General features: G+C 41.5%; 1 protein-coding gene across 1 annotated transcript in view; it reads left to right on the top strand.

Annotated features, from left to right (window-relative positions):
* Atp7a (ATPase copper transporting alpha) overlaps positions 1-26,244 on the top strand; it is a 130,462-nt gene that overhangs the window by 57,719 nt on the left and 46,499 nt on the right. Inside the window, exons 2-6 of the mRNA XM_070040151.1 lie at positions 1,630-1,774; positions 10,946-11,435; positions 12,643-13,368; positions 18,616-18,822; positions 23,850-24,013. Of these exons, the coding sequence (XP_069896252.1) occupies positions 1,655-1,774; positions 10,946-11,435; positions 12,643-13,368; positions 18,616-18,822; positions 23,850-24,013 (1,707 nt within the window). The 5' untranslated portion in view covers positions 1,630-1,654. The remainder of the gene's footprint in view (positions 1-1,629; positions 1,775-10,945; positions 11,436-12,642; positions 13,369-18,615; positions 18,823-23,849; positions 24,014-26,244) is intronic.

The following is a 26,244-nucleotide window of genomic DNA, read 5'->3' as shown; positions in this document are numbered from 1 at the left end:
GCACATGCATGCACACACATACACATGCACATATGTGTGCGTGCATGCATGCACTGTTGTCCTGGGGCTTAAACTCAGGGGCTTGGCACTGTCCCTGAGCTTTTCACTCAAGGCTAGCACTCTATACCACTTTGAGCCACAGCTTCACTTCTGGTTTTACTGGTGATTAATTGGAGATGAGTGCTCTGGATTTTCCTACCTGGGCTGTCTTCAAACTGTGATTCTCAGACCTCAGCCTCCTGAGTCACCAGCACCCAGCTATGAAAGATATTTTTTTCCTTGTCAGTCACGGGGCTTGAACTCTGGACCTAGGTGCTGTCCCTGAGCTCTTCAGCTCAAGGTGAGCCCTCTCCTATTTGAGCTATAGTTCCACTTCTGGTTTTCTGGTGGTTTATTGGAGATGAGTCTCATGGACATTCTTGCCTGGGCTGTCTTTGAGCCATGATCATCCTGATCTCAGCTTCCTGAGTAGCTACGTTTACAGGTGTGAGCCACCAGTGCCTGGCTGAAAGATATTTTTAAAAAGATAGACGCAAAAGGCAAAAGGAGTCAAGGGTATGTGTGCCAAAGGGCTATAAATTTTAATTCTAAAATTTTTAATAAATTTTTTGGGTCCGGTCATGGGGCCTGAACTCTGGGCCTGGGCGCTGTCCCTCAGCTCTTCAGCTCAAGGCGAGTGCTGTACCACTTGAGCCACTTCTGGCTTTTTTCTTTTTGCTTATGTGGTGCTGAGGAATCGAACACAGGGCCTCAAGCATGCAAGGCAAGCGCTCTACCACTGAGCCACCTTCCCAGCCCAAATTTTAATTCTAAATAAGTTGTTCAACATAGGCCTCAGTAAGAAGGTTAGATTAGAGCCCAAGACTGGAAGTTTAGGAAATTAGCCAAGCAGACATCTGGAAGGATAAAGAACCCCACAAGGGGAAGAGCTAAAGCAAGAGGCCCTGAGGCCAAGTCCCTGGGGCATGAGTAAGGGCTCTGGAGACATTATGAGTGGCACCTAGAAAGATTTAAGGATGGGATGGTCAGTGAACACAAGTTCAAGTGGGCTTGTGTAGGTAATCAGCTAGGACATTGGTTGCCTTTGGATAGGTTTTGGCATGCTTGGTTGGGTCTTCATTCTATCTACTTCCAACATTAAGCGAATTTATGGATGGGAGATGAATAGGAAAGCATTGATGAAGTATTTGTTATTTTTATTAAGTGTTATGCGGTTATTTTAGTTGGCTATAGAAACAAGTTATTATTATTTTTTGCTTTGTCAAAGGTGAGTAAAACTTTTTCCTAAGCAAGGATAAAAGAATGCTGGTCATATTTTAATTTAATTTTTTTTTGCCAGTCCTGGGGCTTGAACTTAAGGCCTGGGTACTATCCCTGAGCTTCTTTTGCCCAAGGCTAGTGCTCTACCACTTGAGCCATAGCATGACTTCTGGCTTTTTCTGTTTATGTGGTACTGAGGAATTGAACCCATGGTTTCATGCATGCGAGGCAAGCGCTCTACCACTAAGCCACATTCCCAGCCTGGTGGTCATATTTGATACTAGCATGCTTTCAGCTGGGGAAGTATGAGGAAAAATTGATGAGCAAAATTCTTTCCATGGCTAAATTAACAAGATTTTTTTTTTAAAGACAGGAATTTAAAGAAGAAACGGAAATGGATCCAAGCATGGGTGTGAGTTCTGTCACCATTTCTGTAGAGGGTATGACATGCAATTCCTGCGTTCGGACCATTGAGCAGCAGCTTGGGAAACTGAATGGTGTTCACCACATCAGAGTAAGTTTCCCTGGAAATCAGTGACATTGACTAGAATCCCATTAGGAGGTTGCTTCTAACATTGGAACAGAACCAGGCATACTGACACATTGGCAAGAATGACTGCTGCACTCCTAACCTTGATGCTAAAGAATTTTGGTTTGTCCTGTTAATTCCCCCCTTTTTTTGGTGCCAGACCTGGGGCTTGAACTCAGGGCCTGGGTACTGTCTCTGAGCTTTTGTGCTCAAGGTTAGCACTCTAACACTTGAGCCACAGCTCCACTTCCAGCTTTTTTTTGGTCTGTCATGGGGCTTGAACTCTGGGGGGGGGCACAATCCCTCAGCTCTTCAACTCAAGGCTAGTGTTCTACTACTTGAGCCACAGCTCCACTTCCAGTTTTCTGGTGGTTTATTGGAGATAAGAGTTCCATGGACTTTCCTGCCCGGGCTGGCTTTGAACCGTGATCCTCAGATCTCAGCCTCCTGAATAGTTAGGATTATAGATGTGAGCCACAAGTGCCTGGTTTGTTAATTCCCTTTTATTTTTATTTTTATTTTATTTTTTGGGTCCAGTCATGGGGCCTGAACTCTGGGGGCCTGGGTGCTGTCCCTCAGCTCTTCAGCTCAAGGCTAGCGCTCTACCACTTGAGCCAGAGTGCCACTTCTGGCTTTTTTCTTTTTGTTTATGTGGTACTGAGGAATCGAACCCAGGGCCTCATGCATGCAAGGCAAGCGCTCTACCACTGAGCCACCTTCCCAGCCCCTTCCCTTTTATTTTTTATTTTTATATTTATTTTATTATCTAGGCCTGGGTGCTATCCCTGAGCTGCTTTTTTGCCCAAGGCAAGTACTCTACCACTTGAGCTATAGCACCACTTCTGGGTTTTTTGAGTATTTTTTTGGAGAAGAGTCTCATGGAGAGCTTCGAACCGTGATCCTCAGATCTCAACCTCTTGAGTATCTAGGATTGCAGATATGAGCCACCAGTGCCTGGTTGTTAATTCCCTTTTAAAGAGAAAAAGAAAGCTGGACATGGCTGAGCCAGGAGGATTACTTGAATTCAGGAGATTGAGACCAGCCCAGGAAACATAGCTAAACCTGGAATTAAAAAAAGAAGGGGACCAGGCGCTGGTGGCTCATGACTGTAATTCTACCTACTCAGGAGGCTGAGATCTGAGGATTGCAGTTCAAAGCCAGCCTGGACAGGAAAGGCTGTGAGACTCTGATCTCCAATTAGCCACAAGAAAACCGGAAGTGGCGTTGTAGCTCAAGTGGTTGAGCTCTTGCCTTGAGCTGAAGAGCTGAGGGACAGCGCTCAGGCCCAGAGTTAAAACCTCATGACAAAAAAAAGAGAGAGAGAGAGAGAAGGGGTATGCTGGGGTGGAGGGGTAAGAGGGGGGAAAGGAAGAGAAGGAGGGAAGGGAAGGGTACAAAAATATTTTTCATAAAAATGTTTTCCCGTTTAAAAATTATCTGAGCATGTAATCTTGACATTATTGTGATTGACTTTGAATGTTGTGCCGTTTTTTTTTGCTCAGGGCCTCACACTCTTCTTTAACTTATTTAGTCAAGGCTCTACCACTTGAATCATACCTACACTTTTGTCATCTTATTAATTAATTAGAAATAAGAATCTCTGGGATTTTGTTTGTCCTGGCTGGCTTCGAACCACAAGTCTCAGATCTTAGCCTCCTGAGTAACTAGGATTACAGGAATGAGCCATTGGTGCTTGGCTACATACCACATTTTAAAGGAGTGTTTTCCAAATGGACACCAGATTTAGCATGTATTTAAAATTAGATACCCAATGGATTCTTGCTCCTTATATTTTAAGTGTATGATTCATTATATTGGAACTGGAACATTTTATGTGCCCTAAATTAGATTCTTATGGAAGTCCTACCTTATCTAAACTTTACTTTTTACCTATTTACTCTTCAGAGATTTCAAAAAGTGTTTGTGGATTTTTAGTGAAATATAGAATATATACTTTATTGTGTCTATAATGTTCTCACCTATAATTCTTACTAAATCTAGTACACATTGGCTTCAGTTGGCCTTGTTTCTGTTGCCAAAAATTGACTACTTGGCACAATCTGATTTTTTTGTTTTGTTTTGGATCCGGTTGTGGGGCCTGAACTCTGGGCCTGGGCGCTGTCCCTCAGCTCTTCAGCTCAAGGCTAGAACTCTACCACTTGAGCCACAGCGCCACTTCCGGCTTTTTTCTTTTTGCTTATGTGGTGCTGAGGAATCGAACCCAGGGTCTCAGGCATGCAAGGCAAGCGCTCTACCACTGAGCCACCTTCCCAGCCCCCACAATCTGATTTTTTTGAACGTTTTACTTTTTTTTTTTTTTTTAATTTTTTAAATTTAAAATTTTATTTTATTTGAGAACATACTGTACAGAGGGGTTACAATTACATGGGCAAGATAATGCATACATTTCTTACCAAGCATTGCAGCCTCCTCCTTTGTTTACCCTTCACCTCCCTTCCCAGCCACCCCCCCCCCACAATCATACCCCCCTCGCCCCCCCCCCCACACCGACATTGTAAAGCTGGTTTTGACATGACATTTTGTACTTCTCATTGTTGCAACAGGTCCACCTGAATCCTTAAACGACTTGTTTGTCCCCAACTCCTCCACATGTTATACTGACATCAAATATAGTGAAAGCGGGGGTTACACTGTGGGGGACGTTTTTCTTTTTTTAAAATTGTTGTTATAGCTGGGTGCCAGTGGCTCATGCCTTTAATCCTCAAGAGGCTGAGATCTGAGGATCACGGTTCAAAGCCATCCCGGGAAGGAAAGTCCCTGAGACTCTTATCTCTAATAAACCACCAGAAAACTGGAAGTGGCACCGTGGCTCAAGTGGTAGAGCACTCGCCTTGAGCTGAAGAGCTGAGGGACAATGCCCAGGCTCAGAGTTCAAGCCCCATGACCGACAAAACAAAATTGTTATTATAAAGGTGATGTGCAGAAAGGTTACCATTTCATAAATCAGGTAAAGAGTAAATATCTTTTTGGACAGTGTCAACCCTTCCCTTGCTCTCTCCCAGTTTTTCCCTCCCATCTATACCTACAAGTTGTATAGTAAATTTTCAATGTAGTGTCTAGTGAGTACATAATCTGATTCTTGAGGCTTGACATTTTTCCTTAATTCTAAAGTCATGTGAAATGTGATATTCATATGTGGGCAGTTTTTTTTCCAGATTGGCAGCTGTAGGCAATTAGTTATGGGGCTTGAACTCAGGGCCTGGGCACTGTCCCTCAGCTTTTTTGCTTAAGGCTAGTGCTCTACCAATAAAGGAGAAAAAAAACAAACTTCTGTTTCCATTTCTTGGAGTTCATTTTGAAAAAGCTGTAGGTAATTTTTTTCCAAGTGTTGAGTTTTACATTCACCTTGGCCATTGAGGACAAAATTAACTTTGGATCCATTTGCCTATTTGTTTGGGGGAAGGCAGTGTTTCTCATTTGTTTCCTGTACATTCTGACTAGCTAAGACAATGCTGCTCATTGTGATTAGGAAAGCTTTATTTACCCGGTGAAATATACCTTCTCCCAGAGGCATTTGTGTATATACTTAGACATATTCATGTGCTTTAAAACTAAATCTTTTGTACTTATCATCTACCTTGGTCTAACTCTGGTTTAGCTCTTCCATTGCTTCCTTCCCCCATTTCCAAACTCAGCAAAGATATGGTTTTATTTAATTTTCTTTGCAGAGTGAGCTGAGTTGGAAAGTGGTGACAGGTAACAGTCATCTTCCTTGTTTGCTATGCTGCATGTTTTCTCAAATGATTTTATCTTCAGAATATCCAAATTGAAAAAAATGTTTTTTTCAACATTTAATGGCTAATTTGTTGTTTGGGAAAAAGAAGAAAAGTGTTCTGAACCCTTCAGTCCTAAAGCTTTAAATGAGTTGTGTGACAGTGTGACAACTGTACTTATCCTCACATGAAACCAATTCACCTCCTCACTTGGTTTGAGAGACCAGCTGAATCTTACTAATTATAGAGTACTGTCTGTGCTAATTATAGTAAAGCTATTATAACTATCAGGGGCTAGTTCACATAATTTTTCTTTCTTGTCCTTTAAAAAAATTTGGTGACATTAGAGTTTAAACTCAGGACCTTGTGCTTGCTAAGCAGGTACTCTCACCACTTGAGCTATGTCCCCAACACGTGTGTGTGTGTGTGTGTGTGCGTGTGCGTGTGCGTGTGTGTGTGTGTGTGTGTGTGTGTGTGTGTCCTGGAGCATTGTCCCTGAACTTTCTCTTCAAGTCTAGGACTCTATCACTGGAGCCACAGCCCCACTTCTGACTGTTTTGGTAGTGCCTTCCTGCCTGGGGTAGCTTTGAACCGTGATCCTCAGATCTTAGTCTCCTGAGTAGGTAGGATTACAGGTGTGAGCCACCAGTACTGGGCCTCAACTTCTTGCTTTAGTTGTTTTTCATACAGTCTTGTATTTTTTGTCCAGGACTGGTTCTGAATCACAATTCAGCATAGCTGGGATGATGGGTATTGACTAATATACCCAGCTTATTTGTTGAGATGAGGAGTCTTGTCAACTTTTTGCCAAGAATAATCTTTTTTTTTTTTTTTGTCGGTTGTGGGGCTTGAACTCTGGGCCTGGTGAGCTACAGGGCCACTTCTGGTTTTCTAGTGGTTTATTGGAGATAAGAGTCTCACGGACTTTTCCTGCCCTGGCTGGCTTTGAACCGCGATCCTTAGATCTCAGCCTCCTAACTAGCTAAGATTACAGGCGTGAGCCACCTTCACCTGGCAAGCCTAGAATAATCTTGAAACTCAATATTCTTGAACTCCTGGTAGCAGAGACTACAGGTGTGTGACAATACACCCAGATTAGTTCACATAATTTTCTTCAAATGATTTAGTTCCTTACTGTCCACTTACAACTAATATATTTTCTTTCTTTCTTTCTTTCTTTCTTTTTTTTTTTTTTTTGTCGGTCGTGGGGCTTGTACTCTCGGCCTGAGCACTGTCCCTATTCTCTTCAGCTCATGGTGAGTGAGCTACCGCTTGAGCCACAGCACCACTTCCGGTTTTCTAGTGGTTTATTGGAGAACAGAGTTTCACGGACTTTTCTACCCAGGCTGGCTTTGAACCGTGATCCTCAGATCTCAGCCTCCTGAGTAGCTAGGATTACAGGTGTGAGCCACTGGCGCCCAGCTAACTAATATATTTTCTGAACCCACCAGCTCCCTGCCTAGCAAAGTGTTTTAGGAGAATGTTTGTGATAACATATACATTTATAACGGTAGGGGTATGTTCTACTTTTCTATTTGTACATACACTGCTATTTCCCAAAACAGCCTACTTGCTATTTCCACTGCAGCTCCTAGAATTCACTGCCACCTAGTAAGGTCTGATTAGTCAGACAAATACAATTGGACATTGATTCAATAGTAAAGGAAGAATGGCAGTGATATAATGTAAAACCACTTTGTGTTACCAAAAGTGACTTAAACAAATCTCAGAGATACTGCATGGTCATTATAATTTGATTGCTTAACATGAAAAGAAACACACTTCTGCCTTTCCCAGCTCTGCCTTTCCTCCTCTTATCAAAAACTTTTATGAAATTGGTATGTTTGTGACTTTTCTTCTTTTTTTTTTGGTGCTAGTCCTGAGGCTTAAATCTGGTCCTGGGTGCTGCCCCTAAGCTTTTTTGCTCATGGTTAGTACTCTACCACTTGAGTCACAGCTCTACTTCTTTTTGGTGATTAACTGGAGATAAGAGTCTCATAGAGGGCTGGGGAGGTGGCTCAGTTGTAGAGTGCTTGCCTTGCACGCATGAGGCCCTGGGTTTGATTCCTCAGCACCACATAAAGAAAAAGAAAAAAGCCGGAAGTGTTGCTGTGGCTCGAGTGGTAGAGCACTAGCCTTGAACTGAAGAGCTGAGGGATAGCGCCCAGGCCCAGAGTTCAGGCCCCACGACTGACAAAAAAAAAAAAAAAAAGTCTCATAGACTTTTTTGCCTGAGCTGGCTTTGAACTGTGATCCTCAGATCTCACCTTCTTGAGTAGCCAGAATTACAGGTGTGGACCACCTGTGCCCAGTGTTTGTTCTGTTTTGAGTAGGGATCTCACTATATAGTCTGCACTGGCGTTAAACTCACTATGTGACCTTGAACTCCAGTTCCTCCTGCCTTGACCTTAGAAGTGCTGAGATTATAAGCATGCTCCACTATGCCACGCTGTAATTTGTGATTTTTATTAATAATTTTGTATTCTTTTTCTTAAGGTCCCTCCAATTCAATTTCAAAAATGTGGATTTGTCTCATTCTAGGCACCATTTAGAAAATGGTCTTGTCCAAACATAATTTGTAGTCAGAATGTAGCTCAACATGAATATATTTATTAATATATAAATAGTGATCACTTAAAAATATGAAAATTCTCTGGATCATAATTTCTGAATCATAATTAAGGTTAATGTACAAACAGTTTAGAAAGCAGCCTTTGGCGATCCATGTTTTGACTAAGTCAAGGAGCTTTTGCTAGTGTTACAAATGATGTGATATAATTGTGCTGTTGAACTGAATGAGGTTGCTTTATCGAAAAGTGCAACAGTGGAGCAAATTAAAGCTTTAATGTAAAAAGCACAAAGAGAGAGGTGTCCAGAAGTCTCTACTTTTGGAGTAAATAGAATATGATTATTTACCTTTGCAGCTTTACCATTTAAAATGCACTTTGGAAATTATGTCTTAAATTGTGCTGTGAATGGGTGTGCTGTTCTTATTTGTCCTGCTAATATTAAGACTGTAGACATTAAAGGGATTAACCTGAAGTTTAATTTCATCATCTCAGCAGACTGTTCAAAGGAAAAAGAAAATGGGCAGATAATATGAATGGTTGGCTTTTTTGAAGCGGAAATTTAAAAACAAATTTAATTAGATCCAAGTACTAAATGACTCCAAAGGTTAATGCTGTGTTAACAAATTACTTTGTTCCCGAAACTTACAATGCTGGATCTTTTTTTTTTCTGTTTTTGTCTTTTGCACAGATAAACACTGCAGTTTGTTCTCTTTATAGATACTGTTATTATTTTTTTTTTCCGGTCATGAGGCCTGAACTCTGGGCCTGGGCACTGTCCTCAGCTCTTCAGCTCAAGGCTCTACCACTTGAGCCACAGCACCACTTCCAGCTTTTTCTGCTAATGTGGTGCTGAGGAATCGAACCCAGGGCCTCATGCATGCAAGGCAAGCACTCTACCACTGAGCCATCTTCCCAACCCAGATACTATTATTTTTAAAAAACTAAATTTCTCCTTCAGACCAATAAATACATTCATTGCTAATATTAAATAGTTTATTATTATTATTGAAAAATCCCCCTTCCAAAAGAAACTGGTTGTCCTATATATGTAGATGTATATGTGTATGTATGTATGTATGTATGTAGTCTTTCCATAAATACTGTGGATATAGAACTGTGTGTGTATATATATATTTGATTGTCTTTTTTAAAGTAAAATTGGAAGCATGCCACATCTATTGCTCTGCAACTCACTTTTTTGTTGTTGTTGTTGGTTATGGGGCTTGAACTCTGGGCTTGGGTGCTGTCCCTGTGCTCTACAGCTCAAGGCAAGCGCTCTACTGCTTGAGCCACAGCGCCACTTCCGGTTTTCTAGTGGTTTATTGGAGATAAGAATCTCACGGACTTTCTTGTCCGGGCTGGCTTTGAACTGTTATCCTCAGATCTCAGCCTCCTGAGTAGCTAAGATTATAGGGTCAATCATGGGGCCTGAACTCTGGGCCTGGGCACTGTCCCTGAGCTCTTTAGCTCAAGGCCAGTGCTCTACCACTGGAGCCACAGTGCCACTTTCAGCTTTTTCTGCTTATGTGGTACTGGGGAATTGAACCCAGGGCCTCATGCATGCAAGGCAAGCATTCTACCACTGAACCACCTCCCCAGTCCTCATAACTTTTTTGTGTGTGACTGTCTTGGTACTTGAACTCAGGGTGTTGGCCCTGTACCTGAGCTTTTTTGCTCAAGACTAGAGCTCTGCCACTTGAGCCAGAGCTCCACTTCTGGCTTTTTGGTGGTTAATTGGAGATTAGAGTGTCATTGACTTTCCTGCCTGGGCTGCAATTGAACCAATGCCAGTTCTCAGATCTCAGCCTCCTGTAGCTAGGATTACAGGCATGAGCCTCTGGCACCTGGATAATACTAGCTTTTAATTTTAGAAGGACATAAGTAACATTTTACTAATGATTAGTCCCTTCTCTCTACCCAGGTCCATTTTTCTATACTCTAGAAAAACTTTCCCATGAATATCTTCCATGCTTGATCTGAGAAGGGAAAAAGGGAAGTTGTTCACAGAAAAGTTATGAAACTTGGCACCAGTGAAGATTTTTATGGACACTGCCCAAACAGGGTTCTTATTCTGAAGCTGTGAGACACTGACACCTGGCTAAGGGTTGGTTCTTTTTTTTGTCTGAGTCTGGAACTTGCACTTGGTATCTGACACTTGTTTTCACTCATTGGCTGGCACTCTACCATCTATGCCATGCCTCAGGTTTCCAACCCTGCCTTTTGCTGTTTTGGAAATGAACTCTCCTGGACTACTTTGCTCAGGCTAGCTTCAAACTGTGACCTCTGAATCTTAGTGTCCTAAGTAGCTAGGATTGCAGGTGTAAGGCATTGGTGCCTGGCTTATTTATGTAACCTCTGAGTCGGTGGAATGTAAAGGGTTGGAGTAAATTTCGAATAGAGATGGTGGGAAGTAGTGTATACTCTGTTGTGAAATTCTAGGGTGTGTTTGGCATGCGCATGTTGCAAATACCTGACTGGTACTACAGTCACGTAGGCCTACATATTGTTTTATCTTCTAGGTAGACACCTCTATCTTTCTTTCTTTCTTTTTCTTTCTTTCTTTCTTTCTTTCTTTCTTTCTTTCTTTCTTTCTTTCTTTCTTTCTTTCTTTCTTTTCTTTCTTTCTTTCTCTTTTTTTCTCCCTCTCTCTCTCTCTTTCTTTCTTCCTTCCTTCCTTCCTTCCTTCCTTCCTTCCTTCCTCGCTTTCTCTCTTTCTCTCTGAATAGTGAAGATGAAAACGCCCTAGAAAGACTCCATAATATTGAATCATTTATTTCATTCTTCATTTGGTATTCTTAATTCCTGTGTCATATAATTTAATGAAACTAACTTCTGAAATTTTCTTCTGAAAGGTTTCATTAGAAGAAAAGAATGCAACTATTATTTATGACCCTAAAATACATACTCCAAAGACTCTACAAGAAGCCATCGATGACATGGGCTTTGATGCTATTCTCCAGAATTCTAACCCACTCCCAGTTTTAACCAATACTGTATTTCTGACTGTTACTGCTCCACTGGCTCCACCGTGGGACCATATCCAAAGTACATTGCTCAAGACCAAGGGTGTGACTGACATTAAAATTTCCCCTCAGCAAAGAACTGCAGTAGTGACAATAATCCCTTCTATAGTGAGTGCCAGTCACATAATAGAGTTGGTTCCTGACCTCAGTTTAGATATCGGAACTCAGGAGAAAAAGCCAGGAATCTGTGAAGACCCCAGCATGACTCAAGCAGGTGAAGTCATGCTGAAGATGAAGGTGGAGGGTATGACCTGCCACTCATGCACAAGCACCATTGAAGGAAAAATTGGGAAACTGCAAGGTGTTCAGCGAATTAAAGGTGATTTCTTCACTGCTTTTTTTTAATCGATTGTTTTATAAGGCTTTGTTTTCTGTGTTTTTCTTTTTGTGTTAGTACTGAGGCTTGAAATCAGGGCCTGGGTACTTGTCCATTAGCTTTTTCACTTAAGGCTGGTGCCCTGCCATCTGACCTACAACTTCTGGTTTTGGTGGTTGACTGAAGATAAGAGTTTCTGCTGGGCCAGGCACCCATGGCTCATGCCTGTCATCCTAGCTACTCAGGAGGTTGAGATCTGAGAATTGTGGTTCAAAGCCAGCCCGGGCAGGAAAGTCCAAGAGACTCTTATCTCTAACTAACCACCAGAAAACTGGAAGTGGTTCTGTGGCTCAAGTGGTAGAGCGCTAGCCTTGAGCTGAAGAGCTGAGGGACAGTGCCCAGGCCCAGTTCAAACCCCACGACTAAAAAAAAATGTGTTTCTGTCTGAGCTGGCTTCAAAACATAATCCTCAGATCCCAGCTAAGATTACAGGCATGAGCCACTGCTGCCCGGCTTCATTTTCTGTTTTATCTTTTCACTTTTTGCTTTCTTCCCAGGTGTAGGTTTCAACTTTGTGGGACTTGTTGCCTTATTGGAGTTTGAGACATAGCATATTCCCAGTATTAATGGCAATAAAGTTAATGATTATAATGAGAGTCTTGAATTTTAGTTTAGCAGAAAAGGCTAAAAGCTGGGGTGGTGACTTAGGGAGTTCAGACTTTTTTTTTTTGTTGGTCGTGGAGCTTAAACTCTGGGCCTGAGTGCTGTCCCTGAGCTCTTCAGCTCAAGGATAGTGCTCTACCACTTGAGCTACAGTGCCAGTTCTGGTTTTCTGGTGGTTTACTAGAGATAAGAGTTTCACGGGCTTTCTTGCCCAGGCTGGCTTTGAACCATGATCCTCAGATCTCAGCCTCCTGAGTAGCTAGAATTACAGGCATGAGCCACCAGCGCCCGGCAGGGAGTTCAGACTTTTTACCACATCATGCCTAGGATACTTACTCAATTTGTTTTTACTTAGGCAACTGGAAACTTAGAGACTATAGAACAGTAGTCACACCTTTTACCTGTTTCTAGCATGTTTACTAGTTTCACATCTTATGAAAAAAATCCAAAATGATTTTAAGAAAAGCTGATGTGAAGACAGACAATGATTCTGAAGTGGCCCTGGATGATATGAAATGAAATAATTATGTTTCTTTCCATTAACTAGTCTCCCTGGACAATCAAGAAGCTACTATTGTTTATCAGCCTCATTTGATCACTGTAGAGGAAATAAAGAAACAGATTGAAGCAGCAGGCTTCCCAGCATTTGTCAAAAAACAGCCCAAGTACCTGAAATTGGGAGCTATTGATGTCGAGCGCCTAAAGAACACACCAGTGAAATCTCCAGAAGGATCTCAGCAAAGGAGTCCCTCACACACCAGTGATTCTACAGCTACTTTCATCATAGATGGCATGCATTGTAAATCATGTGTGTCAAATATCGAAAGTGCTTTCTCTACACTCCAATATGTAAGCAGCATTGTCGTTTCTTTAGAGAATAGGTCTGCCACTGTAAAGTACAATGCAAGTTCAGTCACTCCAGAAACTCTGAGAAAAGCAATAGAGGCTGTCTCACCAGGACAGTATAGAGTTAGCATTGCAAGTGAAGTTGAGAGTACTTCCAACTCTCCCTCTGCCACTTCTCCTCAAAAGACACCTTTGAATACAGTTAGCCAGCCTCTGACTCAGGAAACCCTGATAAACATTGTTGGCATGACTTGTAATTCCTGTGTGCAGTCTATTGAGGGGGTCATATCAAAAAAGCCAGGTGTGAAATCCATCCGCGTCTCCCTAGCAAACAGCAATGGGACTGTGGAGTATGATCCTCTACTCACTTCTCCAGAGACCTTGAGAGAAGCAATAGAAGACATGGGATTTGATGCCACCTTATCAGGTAATTACCCTTTTTCTCTTTGATTTACCAAACGCTCTTTGATTTCCATCCAGTAAGATGGAAAACAATGTGGTACTTTGGCTTTTAATAACGAGAAAGGATTCATAGGCACTAAAATTCCACTTTTTACAAGTAAGTCCCAAGAAGGTAATCCATGTATGGTTCATGTAAGGATGTTTGCAGACTTTGTTTTAGTTTTTTTTTTTTTGTTGGTCATGGGGCCTGAACTCTGGGCCTGGGCACTGTCCCTCAGCTCTTCAGCTCAAGGCTAGCGCTCTACCACTTGAGCCACAGTGCCACTTCCAGCTTTTTCTGCTTATGTGGTGCTGAGGAATCGAACCCAGGGCCTAATGCATGCAAGGCAAGCACTCTACCACTGAGCCACCTTCTCAACTCCCAGTTTTAGTATTTTATTTTATTTTATTTTATTTATTTATTTTTTTTTTGGGTCCGGTCATGGGGCCTGAACTCTGGGCCTGGGCGCTGTCCCTCAGCTCTTCAGCTCAAGGCTAGCGCTCTACCACTTGAGCCACAGCGCCACTTCCGGCTTTTTTCTTTTTGCTTATGTGGTGCTGAGGAATCGAACCCAGGGCCTCGAGCATGCAAGGCAAGTGCTCTACCACTGAGCCACCTTCCCAGCCCCAGTTTTAGTATTTTAAAACTACAAATAATAAATAAATCATGGTATGATCATATAAGGAAATGGAAAGAAACCAGAAAAGTTATGATATTAAACATATGTAATGCAATAAGAAAGTCTGCCATATGTTGTTAAATGAAAAACTAAGCTCAAATGCTATGTATACACTAGGATGAAAATTTTATAAGTAAACACATATAAATTTTGCCATGGTATATGTGAGTCAGCTTCAAGGTAGAACATGATCTAAAATTTTAATAGTGATTATTTTTGTGTGGTATGAAAAAGTCTGTTCTTATGGTTTCTACTGTGTTTTCCTGTGTATTTTAAGATTAAGATTGAAAAAAAAAACTTTTGGTGCCAGTAATGAGGTTTATTCAAATTTAGGGCCTGGTGCTCTCCCTTAGCTTTTTGGCTGAGAGCTGGTGCTCTACCACTTTGAGCCACAGCCCCATTTCTGGCTTTTTGTTTTTGTTTTTGTTTTGGGTCTGGTCGTGGGGCCTGAACTCTGGGCCTGAGCTCTGCCCCTCAACTCTTCAGCTCAAGGCTAACACTCTACCACTTGAGCCACAGCACCACTTCCAGCTTTTTTTTTTCTGCTTATGTGGTGCTGAGGAATCGAACCCAGGGCCTTATGCATGCAAGGCAAGCGTTCTACCACTGAGTCACTTTCCCAGCCCCCCCATTTCTGGCTTTTTCCTGGTTAATTGGAAAGAAGACTCTTCTCTGCCCAAGCTGGCTTTGAACCATAGTACTCAGATTACAGCCTCCTAAGTAATGAGTTATAGGCATGGTAAGCCACTGGCACCTGGCTAAAGTTGTTTTTATAACAAGCATGTGTGTATGTGTTTATATAATGGGGAAGAAAATGTTATTTTAAAAAGGAAGGTAAAAATAAAATAATACAATTTTAATTGTGATTTTAAATTTTGGCATTCAAATTCAGCTGATTCAGATTTGTCTGAAAGTGTTCATATCTCTTATAGCTCTTAATTTCGAACTGTATCAAAAATGTTTATTTAATGAAATTTGCCTAAGTAAGCTAGTCCTCCCTCCCTCTCTCCCTCCCTCCCTCCCTCCCTTTCTTCCTTCCATCCTTCCTTCCTCTTTTTTTTTTTTTTTGTCAGTCTTGGGGCTTGAACTCTGGGCTTGGGCACTGTCCCTCAGCTCTTCAGCTCAAGACCAGCGCTCTACTGCTTGAGCCACAGCGCCACTTCCAGTTTTCTAGCGGTTTATTGGAGATAAGAGTCTCACGGACTTTCCTGCCCGGGCTGGCTCTGAACAGTGATCCTCAGATCTCAGCCTCCTAAGTAGCTAGTAGGTGTGAGCCACTGGTGCCCGGCTCTCCCTCTCTTTTGTACCAGTACTAGAGCTTGAACTCGGCCTAAGCACAATCCTCTAGCTTTTTTGCAACAGTTCTACTACTGACTTTTTGCTGGTTAAATGTAGATAAGAGTCTCACAGATTTTTCTGACTTTGAATGACAATCCTCAGATTTCAGCCTCCTGAGTAACTAGGATCAGGCAGGCATGAACCACCAGCTCCCAGCTGAACTAGTTGTTTTGAGCTAGAATTGAATCTGGCCTTCAACTAAGCAAAAGAATTGTCTTTCTGGGCATAGTCACGCAAATCTGATAATTCTGGGAAGCAGAGACAGGAGTATCATAGGTTCAAGGCCAGCCTGGGCTACATACCTTTGCTATTCTAATTAGAATGCCATTATCAAATACTATTGTTTTTCTTTTGTCGGTTATGGGCCTGAACTCTGGACCTGGGCACTGTCCCTCAGCTCTTCAGCTCAAGGCTAGCACTCTACCACTTGAGCCACAGCGCCACTTCCAGCTTTTTTCTGCTTATGTGGTGCTGAGGAATTGAACCCAGGGCCTCATGCATGCCAAGCAAGCACTCTACCACTGAGCCACCTTCCCAACCCAGTATTGTTCTTTTTTAAACTCACAAAGCTGAAGAAAAATTTTATTAATGACATGTCTAATTATAGTGGATGAATGTCCATGAGAAACAACCCAGAGACATTTAAACATTTTTGTTGTTGCTATTGGTCATAGGGCTTGAAAACAAGGCTTGGATACTGTCCCTGAGCTCTTTTGCTCAAGGCTAGAACTCTGCCACTTGAGCCACAATGCCTCTTCCATTTTTTAAGTGGTTGATATTTCACAGGGTCTTTTCTGTCCAGGTTGGCTTTGAAACGCAATCCTCAAATCTCAGTCTTCTGAATAGCTAGGATTACAGGCATGAGCTACCAGACTTGTTTTTTTGATTTTGAGTTGTTTCTACTCTCTGGCTTTTATAAAGAATGCTGCATTCATGGGATACATATTTTTACATGAATATATGTTTTAAAAATTGCTAGTCATATGGTAGCTCTCTGATTAACCTTTTTTTTTTGTCGGTCATGGGGCTTGAACTCTGGGCCTGAGCGCTGTCTCTCAACTCTTCAGCTCAAGGCGAGCGCTCTACCACTTGAGCTACAGCGCCACTTCCGGTTTTCTGGTGGTTTATTGGAGATAGGAGTCTCACGGTCTTTCCTGCCTGGGCTGGCTTTGAACCGCGACCCTCAGATCTCAGCCTCCTGAGTAGCTAGAGTAGCTAGGATTACAGGCGTGAGCCACCAGCGCCTGGCCTTTTTTTTTTTTTTTTTTTTTTTTAGCTATATTAAAGTTTGAATTTAGGGCCTTGACACTTGCTAGATGGGTGCTCTATCATTCAATCCTTTTTTGCCTTAGCTATTTTTTTTTTTTTTGGTTCACTCGTGGGGCCTGAACTCTGGGCTTGGGCACTGTCCCTCAGCTCTTCAAGGCTAGCGCTCTACCTCTCAAGGCTAGCGCTCTACCACCTGAACCACAGTGCCACTTCCAGCTTTTTTCTTTTTGCTTATGTGGTGCTGAGGAATCGAACCCAGGGCCTCAGGCATTCAAGGCAAGTGCTCTACCACTGAGCTACCTTTCCAGCCCCTGCATTAGCTATTTTTATATTAGGGTCTTTCAATTTTGTCCAGTCTCACTTGGACTTTGATCCTCCTTTTACATTTTCTGCAAAGTTGAGATAACAGATAAATCACCACATCCTGTTTTTTATGTAAATGGACTTTTATGCCTGAATTGGCCTTGATCCATGATCCTCCTGATCTTAACCTCCTGAATAGCTAGGATTACATGCATGAGCCACTGCACCTGTTTTAACTTTTTGAGGAAATGGCAGACTGGCTTTCCCGAATAACTGTGTAGACTTTTTATTTAATTATATTAATACTTCTTTTTTTGTCAGTTGTGGGGCTTGAACTCTGGGCCTGGGCTCTGTCCCTGAGCTCTTCAGCTCAAGGTGAGTGCTCTACCACTTCAACCACAGTGCCACTTCTGGTTTTCTGGTAAAATTGGATATAAGAGTCTTATGGACTTTGCTGCCCAGGCTGGCTTTGAACCACGATCCCAGATCTCAGCCTTCTGAGTAGCTAGGATTATAGGTGTGAGCCACCGGCACCCAGATTTTATATTTATATTTCTTTTGAGACAGAATTTCAATATCTAGTTCCAGGGTGATATTAAATTCATTGTATAGTTCAAGGTGCTTTTGAACTGATAATCCTCTGTGTAAACCTCTTGAGTGAATTTTCTATAGTATAGACAGTCTCAAAGGCCAAGATTCTTTTTTTGTTTGTTGTAGTTCTTTCTTTCTTTTTTTCTTTTTTCTTTGTCAGAGACTGAGACTCAAAGTAGGTATCTGAAGCTTGCTTTCAAGGTGGCTGGTGCTCCAGGATCCAAGCCAGACATCCAAGCCCAAAGACAGAGATTCTTATCCTCTGAAAAGAAATATGTAGGGGTCTGGGAAGGTGGCTCAGTGGTAGAGTGCTTGCCTTGCATGCATGAGGCCCTGGGTTCAATTCCTCAGCACCACATAACTAGAAAAAGCCAGAAGTGGTGCTGTGGCTCAAGTGTTAGATTTCTAGCCTTGAACTGAAGAGCTGAGGGACAGTGCCCAGGCCGAGCGTTCAGGCCCCACGACCGACAAAAAAAAACATATGTAGTTCTTTATTAGAAAAGTTAGAGCCAAGCGCTGGAGGCTCACACCTGTAATCTTAGCTACTCAGGAGGTTGAGATCTGAGGATTGGGGTTCAAAGCCAGCCCGTGCACAAAAATCTGGGAGACTCTTATCTCCAGCTAACCACCAGAAAACCAGAAGTGAAGCTGTGGCTCAAAATGGTAGAGTGATAGCCTTGAGTACAAAAGCTCAGGGACAGTGCCCAGGCTCAGAGTTCAAGCCCCACGAGCAGCAAAAACAAACACTTTTCACAGATGAATTATACCAGTATCCCTTGGCTGGTCATTAGAAATACAGACCTATTGAATCCAAATATATATTTTAATTGTAATGAGTTTTCCAGGTGGTTCATGTGTACATTAAAGATTGAGAACACTGGTCTAAATAATTAGTCACATTAACTTCTGTGGAGAAAATCTCTGAATTAAAGCTAGAAGTTCCTGAATTTAGAGAAATGGTTTAGCAGTGCTTGGAAGTGTAGTTTGTGGCTTATGACAAAGTGGCAGGTGGAAAATAATGCTACAAGTGAAATTCATCTTTTCCTTCTCAGCAGACCTCAGTGAGCCATTGGTAGTGATAGCTCAGCCCTCATCGGAAATGTCACTTTTGCCTTCAGTGAATGAATCAGATAAAATGATGACACCAGTACACAACAAGGAAGACACAAAGGCTTCTTCTAAGTGTTATATACAGGTCACTGGCATGACTTGTGCCTCTTGTGTAGCAAACATTGAACGGAATTTAAGGCGAGAAGAAGGTAAGAAACTCGGTTTGTTGTTTTGTGCATTTATTTGCATACTTGCCCCTTTGGTCTCTTGTTTTTGAATTTTTATTTTTATTGTTATTAGAAAGGTTGATATACAGAAGAGTTACAGTTACATAAATCAGGTAAAGAGTACATTTCTTTTCAGTGTGTGTGTGTGTGTGTGTGTGTGTGTGTGTGTGTGTGTGTGTGTGTGTGTGTGTGTGTGTGTGTGTGTGTGTGTGTGTGTGTGTGTGTGTGTGTGTGTGTGTGTGTGTGTGTGTGTGTGTGTGTGTGTGTGTGTGTGTGTGTGTGTGTGTGTGTTATTCCTACAGCTTGAACTCAGGCCTGGGTGCTATCCCTGAGTTTTTGTGGTCAAGGCTAGCAGTCTGCCCCCTGAGCCATAGCTCCACTTCTGGATTTTTACTGGTTAATTGGAGATAAGATTCTCATGACCTTTCCTGTCCAGGCTGGCTTTGATTGGCGATCCTCAGATCTCAGCCTCTTGTGTATCTAGAATTGCAGGCATGAGCAACTGGCAGAAACATAGTGTATTATTGACTTACACTTAAATGTTTTGAAAGTTTATACATGTGCACTCATACAGACTTTCTAGGATAGCTCCATAGTCATGTTAATCATATAGTGATAACGTAATTATGTTTAATGAGACCAAAGTCTTATGCTTGGTACTGAGGCCGTGCAAAGTGTCTTAGTGATAAACATTTTTCACAAAGACTTAATACAGAAGTGATGATTAATGTGAGCTACTAGCTACTGGGGAAACAATTCCAAGGGTATGTAATGCATCAGTTTATATATTAAGGCCAGATCAGATCATTACTTTGTGAAAACAAATGGTGTGAAGAACCTTTCATTTAATATTATCTAGTCTGTGTTCTATCCTTTGTGTGTGTGTGTGTGTGTGTGCGCACGCGCGTGTGCGCATATGTGCCTGCGCTAGAATTTGAACCCAGGGTTCTCATAGATATGCACTACATTCTCTCATTTCTTTTTTTTTTTTGGTGGGGGGGTCTAGTCATGGGGCCTGAACTCTGGGCCTGAGCTCTGTCCCTCAGCTCTTCAGCTCAAGGCTAGTGCTCTACCACTTGAGCCACAGCGCCACTTCTGGCTTTTTTCTTTTTGCTTATGTGGTGCTGAGGAATTGAACCCAGGGCCTCATGCATGCAAGGCAAGCGCTCTACCACTTAGGCACCTTCCCAGCCCCTCTCTCATTTCTATGTTGTTCATTTCAACCTCTCTTATTTCTGATTAGAATACAGTCAAGGCTCAAGCTTATATTATCCTTTGATTAATTAGAAAAGCAAAGAGGGGAAGTTGCTAAGAAAATGAAAACAAAATGAAGTTTGCAAGGTTATTGTTTGAGAACAAATCTAGACAATTCAGAAAATTCCCTTTTACGAGGCAAGCAACACCTATATTAGTTTAAACAACTCTTCCTCCTCTTCCTCCTCTGTCTTGGGGGCTAATGCTCTACCACTTGAGCCCCAGCGCCATTTCTAGCTTTTTTTTTTTTTTTTTTTTGCTTATGTGGTGCTGAGGAATCGAACCCAGGGCCTCATGCATGGGAGGCAAGCGCTCTACCACTGAGCCACCTTCCCAGCCCAATATAGGTACTTCTAAAACCAAAATTTATACAGTGTAACTCCTTTGAATAACTATCAGACAATTTATCAAAATGAATATTAGGAAACTGAAACATGTTTGGTTAGGAGAGGGAAATGAGGAAGGACACACTCGTGGAGGGGAGAAGGATGAGCCAATACAGTCATTATAGCCAATATATACTATATGAAAATTGAACTACAGAACTTGAGGGTAGGGATGGGATGGAGAAGGAAAGGGGAGAACAATGGAAGGGGTGACATTAATCAAGATGCATAGTACTCATAACTAACTTCTAGAATTGAAACCCCTTTGTACAACTGTCACAGTTCTATCTAGGTGAGGGTTTGTGAAGTTTCCCCCTAGAAGTAGGGACCCTCCACTTAGGGTTTTAGTACCAGGTTCTTGACTTGGATTGCAGAATAGGAATTTCAGGGCTGGGCACCAGTAATTCATGGCTATAATCCTAGCTGCTCAGGAGGCTGAGATCTGAGGTGCTCAGGCAGGGAAGTTCATGAGATTCTAATCTCCAATAACTACCAAAAAGGCCTGAGATGGGGCTGTGGCTCAAGTTGTAGAGCTCAGGGCAAGAAGCTCAGGGACAATGCTCAGGCCCTGACTTGAAGCCCAAGGACTGGCAAGAAAAGAATTTCAGGACAAGTCACAGGGTAAGAAAACTTGGCAGAGCTTTATTGAGGAAGCAAGCAGAAAGACCAGAGGTACTCTTAAGAGATATAGAATGTGGGTTCTCAAAGGGAGACAAAGGGAACTCTTTTGACATCAGGGATATATATGATAAGGGCTTCACATAAAGTTATTCTAGGAGGAGTGTTTTTCTTTGTTCTCACACCTAGCACAAATTTAATCACTTGGTGTTATACTTTTATCACTTGGGCTCAGGGTCTCTAAGACCGACTGCTCATTAAACTTTGATCATTGATGTTTGAGTATCCCTTCAAAGAAAGGATGCATTCTGCTGTACAGTTTTTCAAGTCAGATGTCCATTCTTGAGATAAATACTTTGTGCCTGGAGGAATTGTTTTCCCAAGTATTTGCTTTTCTAGGATGCATGTCTTTCTTTATGATGTCCTTGTTCAGTTTTTAGAGCACACTATATTGGGCCAGTAGGCAAGGTCAGATGGAGAAATGGAGAAAGGTGTTCTTGTTTTTTGTTTTTTGTCCTTCCTTCCTTCCTTCCTTCCTTCCTTCCTTCCTTCCTTCCTTCCTTCCTTCCTTCCTTCCTTCCTCTTTCTCTCTCTCTCTTCTTTCTTTCTTTCTTTCTTTCTTTCTTTCTTTCTTTCTTTCTTTCTTTCTTTCTTTCTTTCTTTCTTTCTTTCTTTCTTTCTTTCTTTCTTTCTTTCTTTCTTTCTTTCTTTTTCCTTGTAGTAATACCACAGCTTATGAAGGAGTGGGAGGGTTAAAGCAAAGAATATATTCCTTTTGTGTTTCTAAAAGAACTATTCATTAATTACAATGTTTGTTTTTGAATTCCCTGGCTGCTATTTATCATGTGTCATTTTCCCTACTCTATCTTGCCTCACAACTTCTTTTTTTGTTTTGTTTTGTTTTTTGGGTCCGGTCGTGGGGCTTGAACTCTGGGCCTGGGCGCTGTCCTTCAGCTCTTCAGCTCAAGGCTAGCACTCTACCACTTGAGCCACAGCACCACTTCCGGCTTTTTTCTTTTTGCTTATGTGGTGCTGAGGAATCGAACCCAGGGCCTCATGCATGCAAGGCAAGCGCTCTACCACTGAGCCACCTTCCCAGCCCACACCTTCTTAATAATAATAAATAATAATAAAACCCAGTTGTCCCATGCAGTAGTCACTGGATACAAGGGCACTTCAATACTTAAAATGTAGCTAATCTGGGTTTGGATGTGCTATAAAAGTATAAAGTGCACACAAAACTTCATTCAACACAAATAAAAAAGTTAAGTGCATCTCAAAAAAATTCAGGAGGCTGAGATATAAGGATTGTGGTTAAAAGCCAGCCCGAGCAGGAAAGTCTGTGAGACTCTTCTCTCCAATTAGTTACCCAAAAAGCCAGGAGTGAAACTGTAGCTCAAGTAGGAGAGCATTAGACTTGAACAAAAAAGATCAGAGACAGTGCCCAAGCCCTGAGTTCAACCCTCAGGAAAGGCCTATGGATTGTGGATCCCTGTTCCCTGTCAGGCAGCTGCCAAAGTACCAGAGTTTCCTAGAAAGGTCTACTTTTGCTAATTTGAGTTAGTTATCTTTCTGGCAATGACAGTAGCAGTGGGCCTACAGAAATAGGAAAGTTGTGAATACAGGTTTACATTAAGATCACTGCTGCTATAGTGAACTCCTTTGCTCTGTTAACAAGTTGTGTGACACTATTTCTAGAAATAGAGCTGTTTATTTGTTTATGTGCCAGTACTAGGGCTTGAACTCAGGACCTGGGCACTGTCCCTGAGCTTCTTTGGTCCAGGCTGGTGCTCTACCACTTGAGCCACAGCGCCATTTTTGGCTTTTTCTGTTTATATGGTACTGAGGAATGGAATCCAGGGCTTCATGCATGCTAGGCAAGCATTCTTACCACTAAGCCATATTCCCAGCCCACAAGATATGTTCTTAACCAGTTGCAATTAATAATTCATTTAGATACTAATTTAAGCAAAAAAAAAAACCTATTAAAGTAAGAAACAGTTATGAGAAAATTGTAAAAATATGACTACTTGCATATTTGATGGCATAGAAAAATTACTTTATTGTAGGTGTGAAAGTGATATCAATGTTAGGGTTTTTTCCTTTTGGTGTTTGGATAGAACCTAGGAGTTTACACATACTAAGCAAGTCTACTATGCCATTGAAATATATCCCCATACCTATTTGTGGCTATTTTTAAGAGTACATGTTTTTGAGATACATACCTAAACATTTACACATGAAATAGTAAGATCATAGGATTTGTTTCAACACAATTTGAGTAGAAAGAAGAGAGAAGAATTAGTAGGAATATAGATAAATGAGAGCTTGTCACAGTGACATCTTGCAGTTCCAGTGACTTGGGAGACTGAGGCAGTAGGATCACTTAAACTTAGAAGTTCAAGGGCAGCCTGAGCAACAGCAAGGTCCTCTCCTCTCTTAAACAAGTAAACAAAGAAGATTTACTCAGTGAATTGATAATGTTAAAGATGAGTGATGGATAGATCAAGCTTATTATGTTTTCTCTCATATATATGTAATTGAAATTTTCCATAATAAGGTTAAGTGAATGAGGCCACCTTTCAAATAGTTTTATATCATTTGGGCTTAAGACTCAAATAAAAATTAATATATTTCTACAGATTCACCTCCGTCCTTTCACAGTTAAATGAGAAATACTAAAAAGTAATTATACCATTACTCTTTGATAAAGACTGTTACCTGTATTGTTTTTCTTATCAATGCTCCCAGGAATACATTCTGTGCTTGTGGCCCTGATGGCTGGTAAGGCAGAAGTGAGATATAATCCTACTGTTATACAACCCTCAATGATAGCAGAGTTAATCCGAGAGCTTGGATTTGGAGCCACTGTGATTGAAAATGCCGATGAAGGAGATGGTATTTTGGAACTTGTTGTAAGTAAGAAGTTTTGTGTGATTAATGAGTTGTCCAGAAAATACTTGGAGGGGGTTTATAAAAGAGCTGTAAAGATACTTAAAGGCTTGGAAAAGAAGATATATAATGAAAATAAAGAAAACTAAAAAATAGAAATATATAACTTAATAGTAACCCTCCAACATGGAATGGATTTATATGTATATATTTTTAAGAACTAAAAATAGAGTTGGGGGGCTGGGAAAGTGGCTCAGTGGTAAAGTGCTTGCCTCGCATGCATGAGGCTCTGGGTTTGATTCCTTAGCACCACATAAATAGAAAAAGCTGTAAGTGGCGCTGTGGCTCAAGTGGTAGAATGCTAGCCTTGAACTGAAGAGCTGAGGGACAGTGCCCAGGCCCAGAGTTCAAGCCCCATGACTGACCCCCAAAAAAATAGAGTTGAGAATCAGTGAAAACATGGAGATTAGCTCTGTGTGTGTGTGTGTGTGTGTGTGTGTGTGTGTGTGTGTGTGTGTGTGTGTGTGTGTGTGTGTGTGTGTGTGTGTGTGTGTGTGTGTGTGTGTGTGTGTGTGTGTGTGTGTGTGTGTGTGTGTGTGTGTGTGTACTCTGGGCTTAGGTGCTGTTTCTGAGAGTTTTATTTTTTTGTTCAAGGTTAGTAGTGCTCTACCACTTGAGCCACAGCTCCAATTCCAATAAATTTTTTTTTTTTGGTCGGCCGTGGGGCTTGAACTCTGGGCCTGGGCGCTGTCCCTCATCTCTTCAGCTCAAGGCAAGCGCTCTACCACTTGAGCTACAGCGCCACTTCCAGTTTTCTGGTAGTTTATTAGAGATAGGAGTCTCAAGGTCTCTCCTGCCCGGGCTGGCTTTGAACCGCGATCCTCAGATCTCAGCCTCCTGAGTAGCTAGGATTACAGGCGTGAGCCACCAGCGCCCGGCTCCAATAAATTATTTTTATAGATTGCATATAACTACTTTTTTTTAATAACTGCTTCAAGAATAAAATACATCAATACTGATGGACAAGTAAATCTCTATGATATACTATTTGAACAATGTATTGTGTGCACATATAAATACTTAAAGGACCAACTAGTTGATACACATAGTAATTAGCAGTAATTGTCTTAGGAAGGTCTTAGAGAGAACTGGGCACTGGTGGCTCATGCCTGTAATCCTAGCAACTCAGGAGGATAAGATCTGAGGATTATTGTTCAAAGGTAGCCTAGATAGGAAAGTCCTCAAGCCTCTTTTTAAATTTTATTTATTTTTATTTATTTTTTTATTTTTTAATTTTTGCGCTTGAACTTAGGGCCTAGGCACTGTGCCTGAGTTTTTTTGTTCAATGTTTGTGTTCTACCACTTGAGCTACAGCTCTAGTTTTGGCCTTTTGGTGCTTAATTGGAGATAAAAGCATCACAGACTTTTTTGGTGGGCTGGCTTCAAACCATGATCCTCAGGTCTCAGCCTACTGTGTAGCTAGAATTATAGGTATGGGCTACTGCACCACCCAGCCATACACAGGCACTTTTGCAAGTGGGGTATGTCAGGGAACTATCAGATGACAGTTAATTGTCAAATAGTGACAGTACTCTGGAAATGAGACTTTGAAAGCACTTTTAAGTTTTCCTGTCCTCTCCACTGGCTGCTCTGGAGCTAATTTTTTATTTTTAGTTTTGTTACTGTGGGGAGAGATGTCCATAAGACTGGATGGGAGGAGAATAGACAAATAAGGCCACATAGACAGAATTTTTTTTGCCAGTCCTGGGGCTTGAACTCAGGGGCTAGCACACTACCACTTGAACCACAGCACCATTTCTGTTTTTTTTTCTGTTTATGTGGTACTGAGGAATCGAACCCAGGTCTTCTGCATGCTTGGCAAGTACTCTACCACTAAGCCACATTCCCAGCCCCAGATTTTTTTTAAAAGAATAATTCTGACTTTTTTTTTTGCCCATTTTCTTCTTTCTTTTATGGAGGAAAGAATTTTAGGGGTCTATACTGGCCATATTTGCTGTTATCCCTTCAGTAGATATTCTTTTTTTTACATTTGTTAATTATTATATCTTTAAGTAGTTGTACCAAAAACTTCCCATTCTACAAAACAGTATGAGTACAAGGGGTCTGGCAACATTATCACCCATCCCTTCTCTCACACTTTTTATTTAAATTGAGATTAGGTGATTACACAAATTTCACATATTTCACAGTATTGTGGAATAGTGATTCTTAATGTCACAAACACATTTTAACC

The sequence above is a fragment of the Dipodomys merriami genome, unplaced genomic scaffold, assembly GCF_024711535.1.
Source record: "Dipodomys merriami isolate MVZ:Mamm:240054 unplaced genomic scaffold, mDipMer1.0.p SCAF_3, whole genome shotgun sequence".
NCBI classification, from domain to species: domain Eukaryota; kingdom Metazoa; phylum Chordata; class Mammalia; order Rodentia; family Heteromyidae; genus Dipodomys; species Dipodomys merriami.
The sequence above is the reverse complement of the archived record's forward strand: the minus strand, read 5'-3'. Positions and strand labels throughout refer to the sequence as shown.